This window comes from Nannospalax galili, unplaced genomic scaffold, assembly GCF_000622305.1.
Source record: "Nannospalax galili isolate Female #2095 unplaced genomic scaffold, S.galili_v1.0 scaffold668, whole genome shotgun sequence".
In the NCBI taxonomy this organism is placed as follows: domain Eukaryota; kingdom Metazoa; phylum Chordata; class Mammalia; order Rodentia; family Spalacidae; genus Nannospalax; species Nannospalax galili.
In genome coordinates, this window is record NW_008358090.1 from 1,751,490 (window position 1) to 1,771,217 (window position 19,728).

The 19,728-nt window shown below is 51.2% G+C and overlaps 2 protein-coding genes across 21 annotated transcripts in view; one reads left to right on the forward strand and one right to left on the reverse strand.

Moving 5' to 3' along the window:
* The window catches only part of Tsc2 (TSC complex subunit 2), a 40,546-nt gene extending 38,822 nt beyond the window's left edge, over positions 1 to 1,724 (forward strand). For 7 of the 9 annotated variants that reach the window (XM_008856246.2, XM_008856248.2, XM_008856247.2 and 4 more), the window contains 4 exons: positions 886 to 964; positions 1,031 to 1,122; positions 1,205 to 1,303; positions 1,425 to 1,724. In XM_008856246.2, the coding sequence (XP_008854468.1) occupies positions 886 to 964; positions 1,031 to 1,122; positions 1,205 to 1,303; positions 1,425 to 1,586 (432 nt within the window). In that variant the 3' untranslated portion in view covers positions 1,587 to 1,724. Of the gene's footprint in view, positions 1 to 885; positions 965 to 1,030; positions 1,123 to 1,204; positions 1,304 to 1,424 lie in introns of those variants that run through there. The other 2 variants (XR_001872117.2, XR_003847500.1) reach the window with 2 other exon arrangements.
* A 28-nt stretch (positions 1,725 to 1,752) lies between these two features.
* Positions 1,753 to 19,728, reverse strand: part of Pkd1 (polycystin 1, transient receptor potential channel interacting) — a 39,291-nt gene continuing 21,315 nt past the window's right edge. For 4 of the 12 annotated variants that reach the window (XM_029557719.1, XM_029557712.1, XM_029557721.1 and 1 more), the window contains 25 exons: positions 19,096 to 19,240; positions 18,396 to 19,007; positions 17,974 to 18,130; positions 17,525 to 17,777; positions 17,206 to 17,401; positions 13,885 to 14,055; positions 13,665 to 13,808; positions 13,370 to 13,580; positions 13,155 to 13,281; positions 11,442 to 11,558; positions 11,260 to 11,312; positions 10,851 to 11,026; positions 10,669 to 10,762; positions 7,266 to 7,384; positions 6,985 to 7,187; positions 6,718 to 6,912; positions 6,008 to 6,147; positions 5,288 to 5,400; positions 4,886 to 5,027; positions 4,640 to 4,765; positions 4,251 to 4,425; positions 3,858 to 4,148; positions 3,631 to 3,765; positions 3,249 to 3,554; positions 2,687 to 3,154 (listed from right to left, as the gene is read on the reverse strand). In XM_029557719.1, coding sequence (XP_029413579.1) covers positions 2,687 to 3,154; positions 3,249 to 3,554; positions 3,631 to 3,765; positions 3,858 to 4,148; positions 4,251 to 4,425; positions 4,640 to 4,765; positions 4,886 to 5,027; positions 5,288 to 5,400; positions 6,008 to 6,147; positions 6,718 to 6,912; positions 6,985 to 7,187; positions 7,266 to 7,384; positions 10,669 to 10,762; positions 10,851 to 11,026; positions 11,260 to 11,312; positions 11,442 to 11,558; positions 13,155 to 13,281; positions 13,370 to 13,580; positions 13,665 to 13,808; positions 13,885 to 14,055; positions 17,206 to 17,401; positions 17,525 to 17,777; positions 17,974 to 18,130; positions 18,396 to 19,007; positions 19,096 to 19,240 — 4,869 coding nt within the window. Of the gene's footprint in view, positions 3,155 to 3,248; positions 3,555 to 3,630; positions 3,766 to 3,857; positions 4,149 to 4,250; positions 4,426 to 4,639; positions 4,766 to 4,885; positions 5,028 to 5,287; positions 5,401 to 6,007; positions 6,148 to 6,717; positions 6,913 to 6,984; positions 7,188 to 7,265; positions 7,385 to 10,668; positions 10,763 to 10,850; positions 11,027 to 11,259; positions 11,313 to 11,441; positions 11,559 to 13,154; positions 13,282 to 13,369; positions 13,581 to 13,664; positions 13,809 to 13,884; positions 14,056 to 17,205; positions 17,402 to 17,524; positions 17,778 to 17,973; positions 18,131 to 18,395; positions 19,008 to 19,095; positions 19,241 to 19,728 lie in introns of those variants that run through there. The other 8 variants (XM_029557715.1, XM_029557713.1, XM_029557714.1 and 5 more) reach the window with 7 other exon arrangements.

The window sequence follows — 19,728 nt, forward strand, 5'->3', positions numbered from 1 at the left end:
GAGCAGAGTATGTGCTACCTCTTCTGGGTTTACTACCAAAGCCTTCCAGGCTTATCAGCAGCCTAGGCCATCTGTGAAAATGTTTGCTAGTATATCTTGGGATGGCTTTGAATGTCCTAGGAAGGCTGCCCCACTTGGGAACTTCATGCGCTATGATACACTATCAGCAACACAGGGGACACCATCACATAGCCTGTTTCCCACATCAGAGTGGTAGGTGAACATGTGCCTAATAAGGTGTGTAGTGCCTAGTAGGTGCTTAGAGGGGCTTCTAAGGGCCCATCATCCTCAGCCTCTTGAGGTAGCCCTGCTAGGCCTTGTGTCCTTTGTAGAGGTTTGTCATCATTCAGCACTAATATTACCTGTGGACTCAACTTATGAACATCAGGGTAGTGGGAAGAGCCAGGCACAGTCCAGGCTGGCAGGCAGTCCAAAACAGCTCTAGGGTGTTCAGAATACACCAGAAGCCACAAAGGACACAGCAGGGCCTCAGGGTAGAGAATATGGGAGAGGGCTGGAGTTCTGTGAGGAGCCCAGGACACTAGAACACTGAGATGGGGCCCATGGGTCCACCCAGGGCAGTGTCATCCCGAGAGAACTGGGCCTCAGGATGGTTAGTGTGGCAGTGTGAAAGCCAAGCCTGATAGCTCTAGGTCCCATGGATAGACTGGATGTGGGTGTGGATAGGTACTATATACTGTGACCTTAAATGCACTAGCACTTGCAGTATTGGGGCCCAGGTACAGACTAAGTTGGGTTTAGTCAGAGATAAGGGCAGGTGGCCAAATGCTGCTCATTAAGGTGACAAGCCTTTAACAGAGCAGTGAGGTGGAGTGGCCCTCGGCACATGCTTGTGCCAGGATGATTTTCCTCTTGTCTGGTCAGGGCCAGTTCAACTTTGTCCACGTGATCATCACGCCGCTGGACTATGAGTGCAACCTGTTGACCCTGCAGTGCAGGAAAGGTAAGCCTTGGGCTGGGTGAGGTGGTAGCTGGGCCTGAACCAGGTATGAACACTGTGTCTCCCCAGACATGGAGGGCCTTGTGGACACCAGTGTGGCCAAGATTGTTTCTGACCGCAACCTGTCTTTTGTGGCCCGCCAGATGGCCCTGCATGCAAATGTGAGTGAAGGCTGCAGACTAGGGCCAGCAGGGAGATGGGCTCATAGGTACTCCTGGACTAACCATTCTTTGGGGTCCCCAGATGGCCTCACAGGTGCACCATAGCCGCTCCAACCCTACCGATATCTATCCCTCCAAGTGGATCGCCCGGCTCCGCCACATTAAGCGTCTCCGCCACCGGGTAGGGAGGACAGGGCTTCTTCTGACCAGTGATGGCTGAGTAGGGTCGGGGGAGAGTCTGGTTTGAGCAGAGTACGTACTGCCTCTTCTGGGTTCACTATCAAGGCCTTCTCTCCCCATAGATCCGTGAAGAGGTACACTACAACCCCAGCTTGCCTCTGATGCACCCTCTAGCCCACACCAAAGCCCCAGTTCCAGCCCCAGCTGAGCCTACGCCCACCTATGAGACAGGCCAGCGGAAGCGCCTCATCTCCTCTGTAGATGACTTCACGGAATTTGTATGAGGTCATCAGCACTCCTGAGGTGCCAGATCCATGCCCAGAGAGAGTCCTGTGGCTAGCCATGCCTCTCCCAGTTCCCTAACACCACCTGACTGTACTCTTACTCAAAATAAACTGTGGCCTGTGGCCATGTCCACCTGACCCCTTAGTTCTTGAAGAGGAACACAGGTAGCAGTCAGACAGCTTCTTTATTTGACTTTGTCTGTTTGGGGTTGGGGCAGGATCAAGGCTAGGGCTGTAGCCGAGCTCACAGAAGCAGTACACAAAAGGCAGCAGGCACCTCCACACACATCCTCACACGAGCAATCACATACCACTCTCACCTCACTCTGGGGGCCAGCCCCAGCAGGGGGTCTTGGCATCCTTTACCCCATACTAGTCCTGCCCTTGCCCAGACCTGATACCAGCAGGTGCTACCTTCTCTCTGCCTGTCCCAGACAAGGGAGGAAAAGAAGGCCATGGTAGCCCCAATACTGTCCAGTACCTGCCCAAGGCCAGACTCGGATCCAGTAAGTGGACACAGCTGCCCCAGTGCCCCTACCCTGGGCAAGAATGGGCACAGGGCCCAGCTTCAGCCACTAGGCCCTTCAGCCCTAGTGAAAAATAGTGACATACAAAAATATATACATTTTAACCCTGTATAAATTACTGACATACAAAGGGAATAGTGGCTGGAGGCAAGTGCACTGCAGAGACAATAGGAGAGGTAATAACTTAGGGGTCAGATGGTGGGAGGTGCAGCTTAGCCCTCTTAGCAAGGGGAGATGGCTGCCTAGGGTTGGAGCTGGGCACAGCCTGCTGTACCCAAGGACTCGGGAAATAAATTAGCATCTCGGAGGCTAGGTACTCACTCGGTCCAATACTGCTGTGTCCTCCTTTGGGGAGGGGACCCATGGTCCTGGCTGGTCACACAGCCTAAAGTGCTGAAGGCCGTAGGCAAGGCCACAATGCCTGTGCCCTAGGGAACTTGCATACAGCCATTCTGCCTAACCCAACCTTGAGGGTGGCAGGAAGTAATACTGAGTGGTGTCCACCCTGGCTCTGAGAAGCCAGGGTGAGGACACAGGTCTGCCCAGGAAAAGGCAAGGCCAAAACCCTTGGGTCTAAGTGCTGCTGGGGTGAACCTTGTTCTTGAGCCAAAGGGATACCCTGCTGGGGCCTGTAGCCTCATCTATTCCCTGACTGGCTTGGGAAAGGTGGGAGGGCATGGCTGGCTGAGAGCCTGGGGTGTAGCCAGGGGGAGGTGAGGGAGGAGGCCCACTGAGCCCATGGCCTCGAAAGCTCTGGAGCTGCTGTTCCAACTGGTAGACATCTTCTGTGGCCTGGTTGAGTCGGTCAAACTGAGCCAGCAGGGTTTCAAACACGGTGTGGAGGCGAGAGGGCTCTGGCTCCTGCCTCAGTGCTGAGCGGCTCAAGCCTGCACTCAGCCCATCTAACTGACTGGATGAGGTGGAGGGATGTGAAGCATCTGAACCAGTACTAGATGGAGGCACGACTGGGGATGACTTGGAACCTCTGGATGAGCGGGAAGGCAGCGGCTCCATTCCTTCAAAGCGGACTTTGTGGCGGAACTGGGGGCGGCACAGGGGCTCGGTCAGTCCGGCTACACCCTGGGCTCGCGAGACCCAGGGTGTGTCCCTCTCCCCCCCACTGGGCCGTACCCACCTCCTTAACTTTGCTGAAGCCCATCCAGAGCCGAAGCCTGCGCAAGAAAAGCTCCACCATCTCATAGTCCTGGGGCTCCCAGGCTGGGCGATAGAGTTCCCCACGCAAGGCATGGTACCGCCAACGTAGGAGGACAGCCCCCAGCCTTAGGGCACCCCATACCCGCAGAGCCCAGAGCCCCACACACAGAAGTGGGGACAGATACCAGGACTCTACAGGGCACAGGGTGGGGACCCTAGCCCCAGGGCACAGCACCAGGAAGGCTAGGGCCATGTTATGGAGAGTGTCAGCACTGAAGGAGATAAGCTACAAGGAAAATACAAATAAGGGCATGCCCAGGCTGAAGCCCTCCCTACCCAACCATGGGAGAGCCACCACCTACCAGAACAGCCACCTGAGCATAGGCCACACCAAGCACCACCAGGCCTAATGTGGCTCCCATGAGCTCGGGCAGGGCCCGGCACAGTGTCTTGCCGAAAACAGACCATTGGCGCACAAACCGCAGCTGTTGAGCAGCCTGCAAACAGGAGGTAGGTTGTCAGCTTGTACCAGCCAGGAGGTCAGGTCCCAGTCCTGCACCAGCTTTGCATCAACCCTTTTGGCCCTCACCTTGACCAAGAGCAGGAAGAGCAGTGAGGCTGCCAGACTACCAGCTACAGAGCCCAGTTGAGCAACCTGGTCAAAACTAGTGAAGTGGTGTGGACGGCTGTGCATGAAACGTGTCCACTGGCGGTCAGCAATTCCCAGCTGAGCCAGGCGCACTAGCCCAGTGGCTGCTGTCAGTGCTACCAGTAGCCACTGTGCCCAGGCACCAGGCTGTGCTGTTCGTGTACACCCCTCCTTGTGCCAGGTGTGCACTTCAGCCACGGAGAAGTACAGGGCAAACAGCAGCAAGCATACCTGCAGGGGGGTAGAGCCTATGAGGGATGTGGTCAAGGGTGAAAGGGCTGTGTCCAGTATCAAGCATGGTCAGATCCAGAGGGCAGGTATCAGGTGGCATACCGAGGTCAACAGTGGCAGTGACAGGCCTGTGCTAAGTCTCCGTAATGCAAATGGGCGGACACTGAAGGCAGCCAGTGCATGGCCAGCTACAGGAAACTCGAGGCGTAGTGTGACAGCAGCATGCAGCCCCACAGCAGGGCTGTAGCGGGTAAGCTCCACAAACACTGCACGGCTCCTGCATGGAGGACACAGTCAGTGGGAGGGGCCATGTGGACAAATGCATGGGATAAAGGATGGGGAATAACCATTGTACTTGGCCAGTTACACAGACTATGGAAGGAAGGGCCACAAGGGATTTGGAGCTGGGCAGGGGAAATAGTCAGCTGGGAGAGAAGCACAGAGGCCTGCCTAGGGAACAGCTGCTTACTCACTTGCGTACCAGCACCCACCTGCTGTCAAGCCAGTTGTGCAACTGCAAGAAGCCCAGCCGTTCACGGCTCTCCTCCAGACTCAGACCCAGTTCCTGCACGTAGCCACCACTGTCATAGACTGCACAGTAGCCCCAGTACCAAGTGCTGCAGAGACAGGGCAGTGTTAGAGGCTCCCCAGGCATGGGAGCACCTGGTAGGAATGCTGGCGAGGAGGCCAGGAGATCCTCTGTAGAACACTCTTACCCAAGTAGGGCCCATGCTTACCCTAGCAAGTCGGGAGTAGAGTAGGCCCATGTCTCAGAGCCATTTTGAGCCACACTCTGCCAGCCAATGCCATAGTCACTGGTGCTGAAGCTTCCTGCAGCTGAACATGTGTGCACTGGGCCGGGAGGGTCTGGACAGAGTGCTAGTAAAGCAAAGTGCCAGGGCTCAGGACATGACCATAACCCAATGGATGACTCACTGCTTAGCAGCTCAGCTGAGCTCTTGTGCTGTGACCTCCCTGAATCCTCCCAACCACCCATAAAGCATGTATCGTTATTTGTTAGAGAAAAGAAGTGAAGGCAGAAGGGACAAAGGTCACACAGCTAAACAGTGCATAAACAGCCCGGGTGCAGGTTGCCGTGGAAGGGGCAGGGTAAGCATGGAGGGCTCTCCCCAGCTCACCTTCCTGCATCCGCACCTGCCGCAGCCGTGGGGGTCCCAGTTCAGGGCTAGACTGGTTCCCGTGGATGTAGGGTAGAAACACATGGGACATCCATGGCCAGAACTCATCAGACCTGCCAGCAACAGTCACTGGGGTCAAGGCTATTATGACCAAGGAAGCGCTTCTGCTATAGCCTGAGGGGACAAGGCTGACCCCGTGTTCTCTACTCTTGGACTGCTGGCATTTGGGGCAGAAAATTGTGTCTTGATGTCATGCTCTGCACCACAGAATACTAAGCAGTATCCCAGCTATTTACCAGATACCTTAGCATATGCTGGTCTTGACAATCAAACAAGTATCTAGATCAGGGATGTCTGGGCCCCACAGGGGTCTCCAATCTGTAGTTGCAGGCTGTAAGAGCATACATGTTTATTGTATGTGACACTGTGATGTGATGTTGTCACCTATGGAGTTCATGCTTGATAACTGTATAACTGAGTCACAAAAAAAATGTAAAACTTTATATTTGCAATGTAGGGTTTTGTGTTGGGCCTCGTTCATAGCTATCCTGGGTTGCATGTGGTTCACAAGCCGTGGAGTTGGACACCCTTGATTCTAGACACTTCCAAATGTTCACTAGATGCTGGGCAGGACTAAGGGCAAAACCAAAGTGGGCCCTGGTAGGTATCAGTGCCACCCTAGCCCAATGCATGGGTGTGTATATCCTGGCGTGTCCCTACCGGGTGATGGCCAAAAAAGCTTGGTTATCCAGCTCCTGCTTGATGGCACTCTGCAGGCGATAAGCATGACCATGGCACGAGGCATCCCCATAGTTGGCCAGCAGCGTCACCAGTAAGAAAAGCATGTACACCAAGAGGCTCTGGGGAATAGGGATAGATTGTTCTGCGGTCAGCTGATCTCAACCCACAGTGCCAGGACAGGGTTTGGGGACTTCCCAAGATCAGGGTGTCTGCATTAAGGAATGGCAGCACAGACCCTCCAGAGGGCAGAGACAGGCCCTGAGAACTAAGACAGCTGTGCTCAGTGCCCTCTAAGATCAGATGGGAGTGGGGACTTGAGATGCACGGTAACACAAATGGGGAGCTACAGGTATAAGAGATGATAGTAGAGGGCTGGAGAGATGGTTCAGTGGTTAAGAGCACTGGCTGCTCTTGCAGAGGACCCAGGTTCAGTTCCCATCTGGCATCTAACAATTGTCCATAACTCCAGTTTCAGGGGGATTCAAAGCTATCTTCTGGCTTCCATGGGCATTGCACAATTGGTACATTTACATGTAGGCAAAACACTCACATATTAAATAAAACACATAAAATTAAGAGTTGTGGGAGGACAGGAGTTATAGAACCCTGAATGCTCACTGGAGGCCTGATCAGAAGAGGAGGAAGAAGTGGGAGATGAAGAGTGGGCATTGCTTGTGGCAAGAGCTCACCTTCAGCATGTCATGCAACCTCTTGACCTTTCGGGCTTCCTCTTTGGCCAGGAAAAGAGCAAAGCCATGGGGGGGTCGCACACGGGGCACCCGCTCACTCACAGGTGTCACAGCTGGGCTCTCTACCAGAGTGTCATCTTCATCAGGGTATAGCCGCTTGGCCACCAGTGAAAAGTAGAGGGCTTCCAGCAGGACCTGGGGTGGCAGAGGTATCAGCTGGCAAGCATGAGACTGGTAGCCTCCCACCCCTCTAAGAAGCCCTCTAACCTTAAGGGGCTCCCAGCCAAGGAATGAGGCCAGGAAGCTGGAGCTACTTGAGAGAAGCCACATGACGCTCACGCTGGGGGGGAAGCTGGCACCAACCCACCCTGAGACCCCTACGGCCATGGCTATCAGGAGCAGGCTGAGCCCATGGGCCAGGGGGGCACACCAGGTAGGCAGCAGTCGCTTCTGAAGGCCTTCTGGCAGTCCTGGAAAGACACAGACAGCTGCATGGCTGGCAGCCCAGAAAGAGGGCCAGGGAGGGACATCCTGCTCTTTAAGCCTACCTGTCCTGGAAAGCCTTGTCACTGGCAGCTGTTCCCAGGTCAGGCCTTGGTTTAGCAGCCTCTTCTCCCCCAGTGTCTGCAGCATCAGTGTCTCTGTTTTCTCCCCAGGAGCACTGGACCTGGGGACAGGGCAGGGCCATGAGTTTTGTGCCTACTCCCAGGAAGAAGAGACAGTGGCATCAGCTTGAAATAATCTGGGGGAAGTTCCATCAGCATCTTGGAATGATGCTGGGCATTCATGACACTGTGGTCACTCTCCCCCTTGCTGTCTCATACAACCCACTACGCCAAGGGCTCAACTAGTCCTCACCTTGTGTGTTCTGTCCTAGCATGACCCTGTATCCCTCCTCCAACCTCTTCACACCAACTACACAGGACTGTTCCAAACCTCTCAGTACACTCCCCAAGCCCTGGTCTGCAGAATGAATGCTCAGAGCCACATACTCCTGTGTAGTTGTGGCCTAAAACTAACTTTGGACAACGAGAGGCAAAAACATCTTTCAGACCCCAATAGAACTCAGAGTTCCATGGGATCCAAAGATCTCCTTGTTCCTAAAGAGTCTCTGGCCAGAATAAATGATGGAGGCCATGAACCACCCTGATCTTCCCAATTTTCCTGCCATGAGAGAATGACCAGAGGCAAAAGGAAGAGAGGGTAAGAGGCAGAAAGGAAATGTGAGACTTCCATGCTGTCTGAGCAGAAAGTCTCCATGCTTACTGGTGTTTTCTGTGCCTCAGGGGCTCTAACTATATGACCTACACCTGCCACTGAGTCTTACCAGGTGTTTTCAGATCTATGCTGCTCAGGGAGTAAAGGCCATGGTTTATCAAGGCAGGTAACTCGAAGAACAGCAAATAAATGGAAATAATGGCTTTTCTTAAAATTGACTTTGCTGAACATAAAAGTCATATAAAGTATTTAGCAGAGTTTAAAAATATCGAGGACATTTACTATTAGCATTCCTGTCCAATGAGGAACATTAATAGTTCTGTGTGGTCATCTATAGTGTGTATGTGAAGACAAAAACCCACCAGGACCATGCACGGCACGGCACGGCACGGCACAGGTTTTCATCACACTTAGCTACACAAGTAGGAGCTGTGCCTGTGACTATTCAATCAGTCACCAGGAGTGGCTCCATCCTTGACTGGAAGCCAGGACCATTAGAGACCCTGGCTACGTGATGGTGAAAAGAACAAAATACTTGCACTTGGTGTGCATGGCCCACCAACAGCAGTAGTATAGGGCAGGCCTGGAGAGGGGTGGCACGTAGGAATATACACTTGAGTACACATTGGTAGACCAGGTGGAAGACAGGCTAAGCGCAAGCCACATCAGAGCAAAGACTTAAAGGAAGAGGCACATAAGACACCTCTTTGAGGAAAAGAACCCTGGACAGGAGTAGCAGATGCAGAAAGCAGACATTGGGGGAGTGGTGTGTTGAGGGGTGGAGTAGCAGAACCTATATTTTAGCTCTGGATAATACCAGGACTGCTCCAGGCTGGGAGGCCACCTCCAGGATAGCCCACAATAATGATACCCTTGGCATTATGCCCCTGTGTAGTACCCTTCCAGAGTAACTGAGAGGACTCTGTGGAAACAACAGGGTGCCACTAACAGGGATGGTAATAATAAAAGATACTGGTTCCTGCCCTGCTTTGAATGACCACTCACTCCTAGGGGACACTGACCACCAATGGCTGTCAGTCCTGTGGTAAGACTGACATGGGAGCTGGGCATGATGACACATGCCTTTAATCACAACACTCAGGAGGCAGAGGCAGGCAGATCTCTGAGATTGAGGCCAGCCTGGTCTGCATACTGAATTCCAGGCCAGCTAGGGCTACAGGGAGAACCTATCTCAAAAAAGACCATAAGAAGGGATGGAGAGATGGCTCAGTGGTTAAGAGCACTAGCTGCTCTTACAGAGTACCTGGGTTTGAGTCCCAGAACTCATATATATATATGTATGTATGTATAATGTATTAGAAAAAAAGACTGACATAGGAGGAACTTAAGCCTCCTGCCAACAGTTCAGTGCTGTCACTTTAATCACCAAGTACTAGGCACTGTAGTACACAGTGAGAGAATAGCCCTGGGGATGGTCCATGCAGAAGAGGGTTTGTGATGAAGGCACACCTGGGAACACACCAGCCCCTGCATTTGGAAGGAAGCTGAGAGATTTGTTGAGGGCTCATGGGGAGGAATGATGCCAAGAAGGGAGTCAAGGAGCCTGATACTTCTGTCTCAGTCAACTAGAGCAGGCCTCTGGGGGAAAGAACACCCCTGGGGGGCTCAGCCCTAGATTGAATCTGAATGGTGCAGCTGTGGGAAAGCTTTAGGTGGTGAGTTGGTGGCTCTCCTGGGTATTTCCTATGTCATAGCTCTCTCTAGTAAACCCCTCCTACCATGGTCAAGTGATTCAGGAAAACTCCCTTTTTGTATTCTGATATAGTTCCTAACTCAGAAATTTCTAGTAGCTTGAAATTTAGAATAAAGGGGCTGGAGTGATGTCTCAGTGGTTAAGAGCACTGACTGCTCTTGCAGAGGACCCAGGTTTGATTCCCAGCACCCACATGGCAGCTACAAACCATCCTTAACTCCAGTTCCAGGGGAATCCGAAGCCCTCTTCTAACTTCTGCGGCATTGCACAACACAGTGCACTCACATACATGCAGGCAATACACTCATACACATAAAATAAAAATATTAAAAAAAATTTAGACTAAAAAGAAATGAAAATGTGATAGTGAAATAGATATGAACAAGAAAGAGTACATAAATCTATGTGAACCTCTGTCACTAAATTGGGGAACAAAAACCCCCAAGAAATTGGTTCTTAAGTGTTCAAATAGTCAAAACAGTTTCAAAATGAAAATGAGATATTTAAAAAATTCTCCATGATTTCTCACAGTTTTGAGACCAAAATAAAAGTTCTTTCCTGCTTACATAGTCTCAAAAAAACTAGGATGTGGTGGTGCATACCTTTAATCTCAGAACCCAGAAGGCAGAGGCAGGTGGATCTCTGTGAGTTTGAGGACAACCTGCTCTACATAGTTAGAGACCAATCAAAGCTACCCAGTGAGACCCTGTGTCAAAAACAAATCAAATAAAACAAAATTACTTCCTAGACCAAGCTCCCAAATACATGCTAGTTGCCTCTCCATTCATCAAATGCTCCATGCCACAGCTGTTTCCCTAAAGGGAAGATATGCTGAGGCCCTGGGGATTCTATGAGCTCCCTCCATAGATGGAAAACTGGAGGTTCAGAGCAGTCAAGCAACATGGGCACATCCAGGAAACAATCTATCAAGGTGAGCATAGGGCCCCTTAGTCTGGGCTGGGCCCTGCCACCCCTACCCCAAACACACTCTGCTCCCTCTGCCCCAGCCAGGCACTCACAGGCTGGAAAGCAGGTCTGCTTCAATGTGGGTATCCTGGGTGGGAGCCAGGTTGCTGGCTCCATTGGCCAAGACTTGCCGGATTAGGTCTTCATCTAGAAAGAACAGAAGTATTGGGGTGGCTTGGCACCTGGCACCATGCATTCTCTTGGAGCTTCATCCCTACCTCCCACCATGGCTCACCTGATGCTGATAAATACTTGGCAGGCGAAGATGGGCAAACCAGAGATAGGCCATCTTCTTCTGGGCCCAACATGTGGCCCTGTGCCAACCGTTGCAGAGTACTGCCCACGATGGATGGGTCACTGAGCAGGTCTGGCCAACTGAGAGTGCCTTCACTGGATGGCCAGCACAGCAGGCTATGGATGACATAGGCATCATTACATGTATCTGACTTAAGCCTAGTCACACAGCTCCAGGAAGCATCAAGCACAAGAACATGACAGCTTCTGAAAAGCCCCACTCCTGGGACCATGTGTGACAATACCCAAAGACTGCTAAGACCAGATAAGGACACATGCTCAACACCCCAACATGGCCCACCAGGAACTGCTGACCTAGGCCAAAGCTCAGTTTCTCTAGGCAGCCTCACCTTTTAGCGTCTTCTAGAAATAAGTCATTCTTCACTCGCCCAGGGAAGGCCTGCTGAGAAGGGAAAAATGCCTTGGTGTAGCAGCAGCAGCAGCAGCAGCAGCAGCAGCAGCAAGGAGTGGTAACAGCCCAACCAGCCCCAGCTGGCCCATCATACCCTGGAACCCCTGGAAGAGCCCTCACCTCTGTGTGGAGGCCAGAGACTGTGAGGAAGGAGCTGTCTAGTACAGACGGGTCCAGGTAGCTGTTAATGTCCAGGGCCTGCTGCCCTGTGGGCATGGGGATTTGGTCCCCAGTCACCTGCGAGGAGAGGGCAGACAGTCAGCAGGTGGAGCTCTGGCCCCTGCTGAGGGCCACGAGAAGCAATCTCCTGGGGCTGGAGGCATGGCTCAATGTAGAGCACCTGACTAGCATGGACAAGGCCCTGAGTTCAATCTATAATGCCCAATACCTCCTGAGCAAACATGAAGGTCTAGACTAGAACTAAGAAAATGTTCTAGAATGATAGGCGTGGTCAAGAACTGCAGTCTTTCATGATAGACTTTGGCCAGGTGTTACTTTTAAGCATTTAACGTGGCTGGTGCTACTAAAGAAATGAAACTTTGGAGGCTGGGGATGTGGCTCAGTAGTTGCCTAGTACGTACACAGCCCTAGATTCAATCCCTAGCACCATCATCAAAAGAAAAAAAAAAGAAACCTTTGATCGTACTTAATTCTACCTAATTTAAGCATACATGTAAACAGTTCATGTGTCTCCTGGTCATAGCACTGGACCCCTGGGGTACATCCTCCTTTGTTACAGGTACAGTCCTTTAAGTGCTACAAACTCAGTTTACCAGCATGCTTAAGGGATTAGGACACAGTGAAGAACTGATGAATGGAGGGGCAACTAGCATGTACTTGATGGGGGCTTGGTCTGGGGAAGAATTTTGTGTTTTGTTTGATTTGTTTTCAAGACAAGTTCTCACAGTGTCCTCAGTGTCCTAAGGGACACTGATCTCTTTTTTTTGTGACATCTCTGTCTAGTTGTGGTGTTGGACAGTGCTAGCCTCGTGGAGCAATTAGGAGTGTCTCTTCCATTTCTGGGAAAAGTTGAAGGACTGTTACTTTTCAGCCGTTGGTAGAACTCAGCACGGATGCCACAGCCTGATTTTTGTGAAGATTCTGAATGCATAACTCAGGCTACTTGAGTTGTCTCTTTTTGAATTTTTGGCAGTTTGTCTTTCTAGCAATCAGTTGCTACTTCTATATAGCCTAACTCAAGGCATTTGCTTCCAAGTCCAGTCCACCTCTTGGAGTGGACCATGATGTCCCCTCTCATTCAAGATTTGACAATTTGAATCTCTTTCCTTTTGGTCAACTTAGCCGTAGATGACCAAAATGGCTTGCAGCTTCTGTCAATCCTTTCAATGGACTTTTGTTTTTTAACATTTTATTTTGTCTTTTTTTTTTTTTGAGACAGGGCCTCCCTGTAGCCCCAGCTGGTCTGGAACTCACTACATAGACCAGGCTGACCTTGAACTCACAGAGATTCACCTGCCTCTGTCTTCCAAGTGCTGGGACTATAGGCATGTGCCACCACGCCCAGCTTACTTTTATTTATTGTTTTTATTATTAGTTTATGTTTATGAGCGTTTCGCCTGCATATAAGTGCATGCAATGCCCCACAGAGGCCAGAAGAGGGTGTCGGATCCTCTGGAACTGGAGTTACAGTTGTTGGCTGCCATGTGGGTGCTGGAAATTGAACCTGGGTCCTTTGGAAGAGTAGCCAGTGCTCTTAACTGCTGAGCCATCTCTCCAGCCCCCAAAGAATTGTTTTTGGTTTGTAGATTTTCCTCTGGCAGACAATACAAATCACACTCCATCCCAGAGCTCTGAGGCCCTCGCCCAGCCCACCTTGCTCCGAGACATCCGGAAGAGGAACAGGACAGCCAGGTAGACAGGGTAGACCATCACACTAGACACCAGACCAATGGCAACAGTGTCAACACTTGGTGGAATTAGACTGGATACAGGCCCCATACTGTTGTGGGAGAGAAAAGACAGGCTGGGTTAGGTGGAGGATCAACTGGAAGTCAGTCAAGAGACCACCAGACCACTTAGGCACCCACCTGTAAGTGGCATCTCCCACAACTCCGTACCACACAGCATTGGCAACCAGGAAGAGGCAAAGGAGGAGGACACAGCAGGTGGCTCTCTGGACTCTAGTGAAGCGGCTGCGAGGTGGCCGGTCCCATATAGAGAGCCAGATGTGCTTGTCAAAGAAGCCTCGTTGCAGCTCGGCCACTAGGAGGCGTCGGAACTGCCACAAGGCAGTGTCACCTAGAAGGGTTTAGGAGGGTTACAGGAAAGAAGAGCAGGGATGCAGGGTTAGCATCTCCTCCCACCTGCAGGTGGTGGCCTTACTTGCTGCTAGCACCTCCTTCTCTACCAGGCCCCCGTTGGCCTCAGTCTCCACAGACAGCCAGTCATTGACCAGAAAGAAGGTGCTGCGGGCACTCTGAAGGTCCCGGATGATGATGTGCTGTAGGAACCAGGCGGGGCTGAGCCCTGTAGAGGGAGGGACCTAGGTAAGGCCTGCAGCAGGTTGGCAGGGTACAGGAGTGGCGACAGCCCCCACTCAGACCTTTGTTATCATGCCACACTCGGATTTTCCACACACTGCCCAAGCTGTATGGGGTTGCAATCTGGAAGATGTCCAGGCTGTTGCGATGGAAGGCTCTGTCCCCATCCAGGTGCCGGTGGCCACTCCGGTTGTCTTCCCCATACAACATGATACCCACATGGGCCGTGGTGCCTAGAGGGTGGAGCGCTCTTGGTTTGCTGCTTATCATATACAGAAACGAACCTGAGTCATTCTGTCTACCAACCTTCATTCATTCAACAATACAGGTAGTCCTTAGCTTTAAACAGGTTTTAAAAAAATTTTACCATCCAGGCATGGTGACACACATCTTTAATCCCAGCATTCAGGAGGCAGAGGCAGGTGGATCTCTGTGAGATTGAGGCTAGCCTGGTCTACACAGCAAGTTTCTGGCCATCTGGGAGACCCTGTCTCAAAATGACAAAAAAAAAAAAATTACAGTAATGGGGATTGAACCCGGGACCCTGTACATGCTATGCAAGTGCCCCATATCTGAGTTCCATTCCCAGTCCCTTTTAAATTTTTTATTTTAGGACAGAGTCTCACTAAATTGCCCAAACTGGCCTGGAATTTACCCTGTAGTCTAGGAAGCTCTGAATTTGTGATCTTCCTACCTCAGTCTCCCAAGTAGCTGGGATTACAGGCCTGTACCACCAGGTCCAGCTCACATAGTTCAAACAGGCACAAATTCCAGTTTCCTCAATTTGTTAAAAAACACTAACAGCAGGGTGTGGTGGCGCACGCCTGTAGTCCCAGCACTTGGGAGGCAGAAGCAGGCGGATCTCTGTGAGTTCAAGGCCAGCCTGGTCTACATAGTGAGTTCCAGGACAGCTGGGGCTACAAGGAGACCCTGCTTCAAAAAGACAAAAAAAAAAAAAAAAAAAAAAAACCCAAAAAACCCACTAATAACATGGCTTCCATTAGCCACAGTATGTGTGCTGAGCTCAGGAGACCATGTGATGTTACCACGTGATAGGATACATATCATGCCAGTGACGAGGTACCCTATTTGCAGTTCGGTCACAGTGACTACCAGCTGTGTTGGGCAGTCTCCTCTCTAGTGATAACCCACATGGACAAGATGAGACCCTGGGTCCATCCCAACTACCCATAAATAAAAAGAGCAAAAAGTGTTAACACTGGAAGCAAAATTAGCATCAAAGGTAAACAAAGTTGTTGAAGTAAGAACTGTTTGCCTCTCATCAGAAGACTTTTGCCAGGTTTGGTGGCTCACACGTTAAATCACAGCATTTGGGAAGCAGAGGCAGACAGATCTCTGTGAGATCAAGGACAGGCTGGTCTACATAGTGAGTTCTAGGCCAGCTGAGATTACAGGAAGACCCTGTCTCAAAAAAAATGAGAGAGAGAGAGAGAGAGAGAGAGAGAGAGAGAGAGAGGCAGTGAGAGAGAGACTGAGAGAAAGACTGTTGTCAGAATAAAGGGGTGGACTGCTTGCTTTTGGAAGCTTTTCTGAGCAGTGTGAACATGTTTGCTCACTCTGTACCAGAAGTCAGTGGAGAAGGCAAACATGTTCACATTGCTCAGAAATGTTTTGTTTTGGGATAGGATCTATGCAGCCTAGGCATGTGAACTTTAAATTAAGGCATCCCAGGAAAATATCAGTGCATTTTTTTTATTTTTGAGACAGGGTCTCCCTGTAGCCCCAGCTGGCCTGGAACTTGCTACATAGACCAGGCTGGCCTCAAACTCACAGGGATCCATCTGCCTCTGCCTTCCAAGTGCTGGGATTAAAGGCGTGCGCCACCATACCCAGCCTCAGTGCATATTCTTATTTTGTTGATTTATAACCAACAATGAGGATTTTAAAAAATTGTTTCATTTTTTAGCCGGGTGTGGTGGTGCACACCTATAGTCCCCAGTACTTGGGAGGCAGAGGCAAGCGGATCTCTGTGAGTTCAAGGCCAGCCTGGTCTATATAATGAGTTCCAGGCCAGCTGGGGCTACAGGGAGACCCTGTCTTAAATAAAACAAAAAAATAAAAAAATAAGGTGGAGAAGGAATGAATTTTATGGGTGTTTTGCTTGTATGTAAATAACTGTACCATGTGCATGCCCTCAGGGGGCAGAAGAGGGTGTCAGAGCTCCTGGAAAATGCTCTTAACCACTGAGCTATCTCCCTAGTCCCAACAGTGAGGATTTTTTTAAACACTTATGGGGCGGGGAGCATATGTGCCATGACATGCTTGTGGAGGTCAGAGGACAACTTGTAGGAGTCAGTTCTCTTCTTCTTCCACCATGTAGTCAGGCTTGGCAACAAGTGCCTTTACCCACTGACTTATCCCACTAGTCCACACTAACACTGAATTTTTTGTTATTTTTTTGAGACAGTGTCTCACTAACCATAGCTAGCCTGGAACTCACAGAGATCAGCCTCCCCTGCCTCTTGGGTGCTGTAATTAAAAGTGTGCACCACGATACTTGGCAATTTTTTTAAATTTGATTTTTTTTTACTGCACTTTATTTATTTACTCTGTGTGTGTGTGTGTGTGTGTGTGTGTGTGTGTGTGCACATGTGCTGGTGTGGAGGTCAAGGATATCTGTTCTCTCCTACCATGTGGGTCCCAAGACTCAAACTTACATTATTAGGCTTGCTGGCAAGAGCCTTTACCCAGTGAGCCATACTGCCAGCCCCAACAGTGAGTTTAATGTTTAAGAATGAACATCAGCCAGGCATGGTAGCATACGCCTTTAATCCCAGCACTTGGGAAGCAGAGGCAGGTGGATCTTTGTGAGTTTGAGGCCAGCCTGGTCTACATAGTGAGTTCCAGGACAGCTGGCTCTACAAGGAAATCGTTTCTCAAAAAAAAAAAAAAAAAATAGTGGTGCGGTGCACACCTTTAATCCCAGCATTTGGAGGACTGAGGCAGGCAGATCTCTGTGAGTTCAAGGTCAGCCTGGTCTCTGCTCTATATAACAAGTTCCAAGGCAGTCAGGACTAAAAAAAAAAGTTGCTGAACACAACGGTGCAGTTTGCACTTACATCTGGCCCATGCCACTGTGGAGTGAGGAGGGCCAACCTGGCCTACTCTCTCAGAAAGACAATGCTCACAAGGTCCTTGGAAGATTAATTGCTAACCCTTTAGCTTCTCTAGTCTGTGGTCCCTGGGGCCTTGTGCATACTAGTTGGGTGCTTTGCCACTGAGCCACACCTATAGCCCCCCCATCTGTTTTGTCTTCTGTTGCTGTTTCCTTGCTTTTAAGCCTTTATTAATACAGCATTTGGAGAACTGAACACTTTCAGGGTAGAATCCATGTCCCCACCCCTAGCCACCCTGCTCCTCACCTGAGCCTCGGCCCCAGCCAGTCTTGACCAGGATTTCGTATTTGAAGCGGCCCCCCTTCCCACAGAATGGGATGACGCGGACTCGGCGAACATCCAGCTGGTCCATCTTGCGTAGGATCACAGCCATGACTGCATAGGTCACCAGGCATATGGAACACGTCAGCAGGACAATGTAGTTCACACTCGTAGGTGGCTTCTAGGAAGACAGAGTCATCAGGCCCAGGTGATCACTCACACAGCTTGTCTTTGAAGGATGGAGCTGGAGTGCCCTAGGCTCTCCCAATCTGACAAGAGATCTAGGAACAGTGGTACCACTCACAGGAAAGACGAAGTGGACATGACTGGGGGGCACGAAGAGGCTGGCACCAAAGGCGGTGAGGTGGCGGGTGAGGCAGACGGCCTGGTTGGGTGAGGTCTCCTCCAGGGGCACAAGCCCCTCAGTCCTCCACATCATCTTCTCCTCACTGAAGTACTGGCACAGGGATGTGTACAGGCCCACAGATACTTCCAGTGCCGACCAGTGGAAATGGCTGGTCAGATTCAGGTAGTAACTCCCACCCAGGGCCCCAGTCCTGCAAGGGACAGGACAGTATCAAAGTCAGACTCAGAGACCCTAAGTGCCAAATGCCATGCTCAGCCTTCTTGTTGCTTTGGTTCCTACAAAACCCACAGGCCCATGGCTAATGCAAACCAAGCTGCATTCACCCTTGTCCCCTCCTCTCCTCCTCTCCAACTCCCATTTCTGAAGTCCAGATGGGAGGCACTCACCCTGGGGCAATGAAGAAGGTATAGGGCCTGTGATCAGCACCCTGAAGCACTTCCAGGCTAATCCTCCTGCTAGCTGAGCAGTTGTACTCATTGGGCTGGGACACTGAATGTAGGTAGACAGCCAGATAGGGCTCAGGCTCCTCAGACAGGTAGTGTTCTAGGGGTGGTATGAACAGTATCACATACCTACTAGGAACCTTGCTGCCCTGCAAGCTGTTGCCATGGGACCTGGGGGGCTATCTAAGCAGAAGATCATGGGAACTTCCACACAGGGACCAAGATATGCTTCTCTGTAGCCATGCAAATACATCATAGCCAGGCTCTCAGGACCAGAAACTGCAAATTTGGTGGTATCTGCATAAATGCCTCCTCCCCAGGGTCAAGGTTGGAAGAAAGGTTATGTGCTCACCCCTGGTACCCACCATCAAGCACTGTGTAAGTAATCCACATATGCAGTCCAGCTTCAGGGTTGTTGTTGTCTGTAGTGACCGTGGCACTGACTGAGGCTTGGGGCTGGACAATGGCAGAGCCCACAGGGGTGCGGGAGCCCTGGATGGCCTGGTCCGAGTTATTGGGCACCTTCACTGTGATAGCACGCTCTGTGGCCAGCTGCTCAATGGGAATCTGGGTGCCAGCCTGTGTCTGGAATGCCATAGAGGCCACTTTGGTGGAGACGGTATAGTTGCTGATGTAGCCAAAGGGAAAGGGGTTGGAGTCCACAAGGAAGATGAGTTGCACCACATCACTGAGGTTGGACAGGGCCCCACTGAAGGCCTCAGGGATAGAGAAGTGGCAGCCGGGCCCTGAGATTTTGCCATAACATAGAAGGCTGAGTGGGTCTGAGCGCTTGCCTAAAGCCATGATTTCTTCACCTGCCAGGGTCAGAGGCTCCTCATTTAGCACACGGGAACGCATGAGGATGCACATGAGAGCTGACGAAAGGTTGTAGGCCTTGGATGCCACCATCAATGAGGGTGGCTCGGGCCCCAATTGTGGGCCCTGCATGTCCGAGCTGGCTAGGTGGATGAGGTCACCTGGGACAGGCACAAAAGGTGGGACATGTTGAGAAGAGGCTGCAAGAGCTGGTGGGGAGGCTGGAGGGTAGGGGGCCAGCTTGCCCACCTGTGATATTGAGGATACTGTCAGCAATGGTGGTAGGCGTCACAGTACCCTCAGTGGTTTCAGCTTGCAGGATGTGCATCATGCCCTCAAGCTTCTGCAGCATCCTTTTCAGGCATGAGCGGCACATGAGCTCCCTGCTAGACACCTGTGAAGAGAGTCCCATATGGGTGGCTTCCAGACCCACCCCACAGTGCACAGCCTCATGGCATCTGCAGTTCCCTCCCCTATCACTCAGCAGCTCCGCCTTCTCACCCTGGCTAGAATGCCAGGTAGCTTTTTGCCTCTGACCAGCTCTATGCTGGACCATCTGCCCAGATGTGAAGTTACCCTGCCTTCCTGAGTGAGCTCTTCTGTGGCTCCTCCCAGTCTAAGGGGAACAGCCAAGCTCTTCCTGGGGCCTACATACTGACCACCCAAGCTATCTGTTCCCATTGCTAAGAGCAAGCCAGATGTCCAGGTCCTCATACAGGTCAAATTTAGATACACCCCCTTAAGGCCACAGAAGCCACAAGGTGATCTCCATACAGACCTCTCTGTACCTTATCCTCTGAGGACTTGGCTCTGCTCTCCAGGCTCCTATACTTATCCCCACCCTGACTCAGTGCCTATCAGATGTGGCTTACTTGGCTCACA